General features: G+C 54.7%; 1 protein-coding gene across 2 annotated transcripts in view; it reads right to left on the reverse strand.

Moving 5' to 3' along the window:
• The window catches only part of POC1B (POC1 centriolar protein B), a 52,703-nt gene extending 47,174 nt beyond the window's left edge, over nucleotides 1–5,529 (reverse strand). Inside the window, exons 1-2 of one of the 2 annotated variants that reach the window (XM_029078846.2) lie at nucleotides 5,441–5,529; nucleotides 298–382 (exon numbers count right to left, since the gene is read on the reverse strand). In XM_029078846.2, the coding sequence (XP_028934679.1) occupies nucleotides 298–382; nucleotides 5,441–5,455 (100 nt within the window). In that variant the 5' untranslated portion in view covers nucleotides 5,456–5,529. The remainder of the gene's footprint in view (nucleotides 1–297; nucleotides 383–5,440) is intronic. The other variant, XM_029078847.2, reaches the window with a different exon arrangement.
• Between the last annotated feature and the right edge of the window lie 1,299 nt (nucleotides 5,530–6,828).

Raw genomic sequence — 6,828 nt, forward strand, 5'->3', positions numbered from 1 at the left:
TCTGAGCGCTTCCTCCTCCGGCGCGCTTTAACAACTTTTTTCCCCGCTCCCCTCTCACAGACACACTCAGACACACCCCCACACACCCGCACGGAGACACTCCCCCGGCGGCCCCCAAGCCAAGCTCCGCCCCGGCCTGCCGGGCCTCCGCTCCCCAACGAGGGGCCGGGGAGGGGGAGGGGGCGGGGCGGCCTGGGGAGGGACCCCCCCCAAAACCCCTCCACGCCCCCCGACACCCCTCCACCTCCCCCAACACCCCTCCGTGCACCCCCCACCCCCCGGGACCCTGCCACTCACCGAGCTGCTTGGAGTTGGGGTGGAAGTCCACGCTGCAAACGGCCTTGGTGTGGCCCTTGAACCGCCTCCCCAACAAGGGGTCCTCCTGGGCAGGAGACCGGGTTTTTAAGCCACCCACCCCTCCCGCCTCCATCCCATCCTGCTCATCCTAATGGTGGGATGGGGTGAGCGCTTACCATCTGCCAAGCACTGGCCTAAGCGCTGGGGGGGGGGGGGATACAGGGTCACCAGCTGGCCCCCCGTGGGGCTCACTGTTGTGAATCCCCATTTTACAGGCGAGGTCACAGAGGCGCACAGAATAAATCATAATAATGTTGGTGTTTGGTAAGCGCTTACTATGCGCAGAGCGCTGGCCTAAGCGCTGGGGGTGGATACAGGGTCACCAGGTGGCCCCCCCGTGGGGCTCACTGTTGTGAATCCCCATTTTACAGGCGAGGTCACTGAGGCGCAGAGAATAAATCATAATAATGTTGGTGTTTGGTAAGCGCTTACTATGCGCAGAGCGCTGGCCTAAGCGCTGGGGGGGGGGATCCAGGGTCATCAGGTTGTCCCACGTGAGGCTCACGGTTAATCCCCATTTTACAGGTGAGGCCCCCGAGAAGTGAAGTGACTTGCCCACAGTCCCACAGCTGCCAAGGGACAGAGCCGGGATTCGAACCCATGACTTCTGACTCCCAAGCCCGGGCTCTTCCCACTGAGCCACGCTGCTTCTCTAAAAGTGAAGTGACTTGCCCACAGTCACACAGCTACCAGGGGGCAGAGCCGGCATTCGAACCCATGACCCCTGACTCCCAAGCCCGGGCTCTTTCCGCCGAGCTGCTTCTCTAAAAGTGAAGTGACTTGCCCAAAGCCACACAGCTGGCACTCAATAATAATGTTGGTATTTGTTAAGCGCTTACTAGGTGCAGAGCACTGTTCTGAGCGCTGGGGCAGATCCAGGGTCATCAGGTTGCCCCACGGGAGGCTCACGGTCTTCATCCCCATTTTACAGATGAGGGAACTGAGTGAGGCCCAGGGAAGTGAAGTGACTTGCCCCCAGTCACACAGCTAAGTGGCGGGGCCGGCATTCGAACCCATGACCTCTCCCAAGCCCGGGCTCTTTCCACTGAGCCACGTAATGCCGGGAGGGTGGGGAGTTTTATTGCCAACGGGCTGCGCCCCAAAGAAACAAGAAAGAAAAAAGGCCTCCCTACTTCGACAAGAGACTCCCAGCCCGGGGGAGGGGGGGGCCCCCCTCTTTTAATGTCACCAGAGTTGCAGCTGTCGGGGAGGATTCTGCCCCGGGGTTGAAAGGGGGCCTGAAGGAACGGGGTGGGATGGGTGGTGGTGCTTTATTTTCCCCGCCCGCCCTTGGATCTGTGTCCTTTGGGGGCTCACCTCCTCCAGGAGGCCTTCCCAGACTGAGCCGCCCCTTCCCTCTGCTTCCCCCTCCACCCTCTGCTCTTCCCCCTTCCCCTCCGCCCTGTGCTCATTTCTCTATATTATTTATCACCCTCTTTATTTTGTGAATAATAATAATAATAATGTCGGTATTTGTTAAGCGCTTACTATGTGCCGAGCGCTGTTCTAAGCGCTGGGGTAGCCACAGGGGAATCAGGTTGTCCCCCCTGGGGCTCAGAGTCTTCATCCCCATTTTTTCCAGATGAGGGAACTGAGGCACTGAGAAGTGAAGCGACTTGCCCAAAGTCACACAGCTGACAAGTGGCCGAGCCCAAATTCGAACCCATGACCTCTGACTCCCAAGCCCGGGCTCTTTCCACGGAGCCACGCTGCTTGTTCTTGAGGTATACAACCCCCCCCCCCTTCTTGATTCTCTTTATTCCAAGCGCTTAGTACAGTGCTCTGCACATAGTAAGCGCTCAATAAATCCTATTGAATTGCATTTCATCTCCGATGATGTTGTCTTGTTTTTCTTTTGCTCTGCCGCCCGTCTCCCCCGCTTTAGGCTGGGAGCCCGTTATTAGGCAGGGATGGTCTCTCTCCGTTGCCCACTTGTACATTCCAAGCGCTTAGTACAGTGCTCTGCACATAGAGGAGCCGCGGGGCTCAGTGGAAAGAGCCCGGGCTTGGGAATCTGAGGTCGTGGGTTCGAATCCTGGACTCTGCCGCCTGTCAGCTGGGTGACGGTGGGCAAGTCACTTCACTGCTCTGGGCCTCCGTTACCTCATCTGTAAAATGGGGATTAACTGTGAGCCTCGTGTGGGACAACCTGATGACCCTGTATCCACCCCAGCGCTTAGAACAGTGCTCTGCACGTAGTAAGCGCTTAAACAGCAACATTATGATGATTTATTCTCTGTGCCTCAGTGACCTCGCCTCGCCTGTTAAGCGCTTAGCAAATACCAACCTTATTAGTAGTAGGCGCTCAATAAATACCACTTGCCAGCTGTGTGATTTGGGGCAAGTCACTTCACTTCTCGGTGCCTCAGTTCCCTCATCTGTAAAATGGGGATGAAGACTGTGAGCCCCACGTGGGACAACCTGATTTCCCTGTGTCTACCCCAGCGCTTAGAACAGTGCTCGGCACATAGTAAGCGCTTAACAAATACCAACATTATTATTATTATTATTATTACTGAATGAATGATGTCCGCCCCGCCATGATTACAGATTAACAGATGCCATGATTAAATTAAAGTCATTGATTGATTGATTCCCCTCAGGCTGGCAGGCTCCTGGGCAGTGTTGGCAGAAGGCGGGGCGGAGGGCGCCACCAGGGCATCCTTGAGAGGCGCTGGCTTGTGCGGGTGCCACGCGGGCATCCGCGACTCGGTCCGGCGGGCAGGTGGGTGGAGGGAGGAGAGGGAAGATCAGAGGAGACTAGAGGTGTGGCCTAGTGGAGAGTGCAAGGACCTGGGAGTCAGCAGGTCATGGGTTCTAATCCTGGATCTGCCACTTACTTGTCTGCTGTGTGACCTCAAGCCAGTCACTGAACTTCTCTGGGCCTCAGTTCCCTCATCTGGAAAATGGGGATCGAGACTGTGTGCCCCCTGTGGGACAGGGACCGTGTCCAACCTGATTTGTGCCTGCCCCGGCGCTTAGTACGTGCCTGGCACAGAGTAGGTGCTTAACAGCGTGGCGCAGTGGAAAGAGCACGGGCTTTGGAGTCGGGGTTCATGAGTTCGAATCCCAGCTCTGCCACTTGTCGGCTGTGTGACTGTGGGCGAGTCATTTAACTGTGCCTCAGTTCCCTCATCTGTAAAATGGGGATTAAGACTGTGAGCCCCACGTGGGACAATCTGATTCCCCTGTGTCTATCCCAGCGCTTAGAACACTGCTCTGCACATAGTAAGCGCTTAACAAATAGCAACATTATTATTATCATTAACAAATACCATTATTATTATCGCACAGAAAAAGTGCTTAACAAATACCCTTATTATGATTTATTGCTACTGTTCATGTCTGTCTTCCCCGATTAGACTGTAAGCCCATCAAAGGGCAGGGACTGTCTCTATCTGTTACCGATTGGTACATTCCAGGCGCTTAGTACAGTGCTCTGCACGTAGTAAGCGCTCAGTAAATACTATTGAATGAATGAATTGCACAGAGTAAGCGCTTAACACATAGGATTATTATTACCATACAGAGTTAGCGCTTAACACATAGCATTATTATTACGACCGAGTAAGCGCTTAACACATAGCAGTATTACCGCACAGAGTAAGTGCTTAACAAATAGCATTATTATTATTACTGCACAGAGTAAGCACTTAACACATAGCATTATTACTGCACAGAGTAAGCGCTTAACACATAGCATTATTACCGCACAGAGTAAGTGCTTAACACATAGGTATATTACCGCACAGAGTAAGCGCTTAACAAATAGCATTATTATTATTACTGCACAGAGTAAGCGCTTAATAAATGCCACTATTATTACTGCACAGAGTAAGTGCTTAACAAGTAGCATTATTATTATTACTGCAGAGTAAGCGCTTAACAAATGCCCCTATATTTATTACTGCACAGAGTAAGCACTTAAATACCCTTATTATTATTGCACAGTGTAAGCGCTTAAGAAATACCATCATTATTATCGCTGCACAGAGCAAGCGCTTAACAAATACTGTCAGACCAGCGTGGCTCAGTGGAAAGAGCCCGGGCTTGGGAGTCAGAGGTCATGGGTTCGAATCCCAGTTGTGCCCCTTGTCAGCTGTGTGACTGTGGGTAAGTCCCTTCACTCCTCTGGGCCTCAGTTCCCTCATCTGTAAAATGGGGATGAAGACTGAGAGCCTCACGTGGGACAACCTCGTTTCCCTGTATCTCCCCCAGCGCTTAGAACAGTGCTCTGCACCTAGTAAGCGCTTAACAAATACCAACATTATTATTATTATCCCGGCCCTGCCACTTGTCGGCTGTGTGACTGTGGACAAGTCACTTCACTGGGCCTCAGTTCCCTCATCTGCAAAATGGGGATGAAGACTGTGAGCCTCATGTGGAACAACCTTATGACCCCGTATCTCCCCCAGCGCTTAGAACAGTGCTCTGCACATCGTAAGCGCTTAACAAATACCAACATTATTATTACTGTGGGCAAGTCACTGCACTTCTCTGGGCCTCAGTGACCTCATCTGCAAAATGGGGATGAAGGCTGTGAGCCTCACGTGGGACAACCTCATTCCCCTGTATCTCCCCCAGCGCTTAGAACAGTGCTCTGCACATCGTAAGCGCTTAACAAATACCAACATTATTATTACTGTGGGCAAGTCACTGCACTTCTCTGGGCCTCAGTGACCTCATCTGTAAAATGGGGATTAACTGGGAGCCTCCCGTGGGACCACCTGATGACCCTTCTCCCCCAGCGCTTAGAACAGTGCTCTGCACATAGTAAGCGCTGAACAAATACCAACATCATCATCATCATTATTATTATTATTAAAAGGGGTGGAGGGAGAAGAGACAGGACGGTCCCGCCTGGGCTGCAGTTCGTCGGCTGGCCGGGGGAGGGCGCCCCAGCGCCACCTCCCGGGCCCCGACGGGGCGGCCGCCGCGTTGTCATGGCAACGGGCCGACGGGTCGAGCTTGGTCGAAGCGATGCCGAGCCCTGCAGGGGCTGCGGCCGCCGTCGGCCCCCGCCTCCCGCTCCTTCCCACACAAACAGCCCCCCGCTCCGGTCCGGCCCGGCTCCCTTCCTTACCGGGGCGAAAGCCATGGCGTCGAAACCGCCGCCAACGAACTTTCCCGGGCCTCGACGGGCCGCGGCGCCGCCGCCCAATCAAACGCCCCGCGCTCCAGGCGCCCCCAGCCGAGCCCCGAGCGGACCCGGAAGTGGGGCCGCCACCGCCCCCCCTCGGAACCGTTAGGGCCGTTGATCGATTCAATCGGGGCTCCATTTCTCCTTAAAGCGACCGCCGCCCTTTCCAGCCACCAGGGGGGACGCGGGTTACGGCGTCCGGGGAGGGACAATCTTCTCCGTCTCCGCCAGTGCGAACGGAAAAAGGGGGGGGGAGAGGAAGGGAGGAGACCAGGCAGAGTCATAATAATGATAATGTTGGTATTTGTTAAGCGCGCACTAGGTGCAGAGCACTGCTCTAAGCGCTGGGGCAGATACAGGGGCATCAGGTTGTCCCACGTGAGGCTCACAGTCTTCATCCCCATTTTAGTAATAATGATAATGTTGGTATTTAAGTGCTTACTATGTGCAGAGCACTGCTCTAAGCGCTGGGGCAGATACAGGGGCATCAGGACTATGTGCAGAGCACTGTTCTGAGCGCTGGGGCAGATACAGGGGCATCAGGGCCATGTGCAGAGCACTGCTCTAAGCGCTGGGGCAGATACAGGGGCATCAGGACCATGTGCAGAGCACTGTTCTAAGCGCTGGGGCAGATACAGGGGCATCAGGACCATGTGCAGAGCACTGCTCTAAGCGCTGGGGCAGATACAGGGGCATCAGGACCATGTGCAGAGCACTGTTCTGAGCGCTGGGGCAGATACAGGGGCATCAGGACCATGTGCAGAGCACTGCTCTAAGCGCTGGGGCAGATACAGGGGCATCAGGACCATGTGCAGAGCACTGCTCTAAGCGCTGGGGCAGATACAGGGGCATCAGGACTATGTGCAGAGCACTGTTCTGAGCGCTGGGGCAGATACAGGGGCATCAGGGCCATGTGCAGAGCACTGCTCTAAGTGCTGGGGCAGATACAGGGGCATCAGGACCATGTGCAGAGCACTGCTCTAAGCGCTGGGGCAGATACAGGGGCATCAGGACCATGTGCAGAGCACTGTTCTAAGCGCTGGGACAGATACAGGGGCATCAGGGCCATGTGCAGAGCACTGCTCTAAGCGCTGGGGCAGATACAGGGGCATCAGGTTGTCCCACGTGAGGCTCACAGTCTTCATCCCCATTTTAACAATAATAATAATGTTGGTATTTGTTAAGCGCTTACTATGTGCAGTGCACTGTTCTAAGCGCTGGGGTAGATACAGGCGCATCAGGTTGTCTCAGGTGAGGCTCCCAGTCTTTATCCCCATTTTCCAGATGAGGTCGCTGAGGCCCAGAGAAGTGAAGCGACTTGCCCACAGTCA

The sequence above is a fragment of the Ornithorhynchus anatinus genome, chromosome 14 (genome assembly GCF_004115215.2).
Source record: "Ornithorhynchus anatinus isolate Pmale09 chromosome 14, mOrnAna1.pri.v4, whole genome shotgun sequence".
In the NCBI taxonomy this organism is placed as follows: Eukaryota; Metazoa; Chordata; class Mammalia; order Monotremata; family Ornithorhynchidae; genus Ornithorhynchus; species Ornithorhynchus anatinus.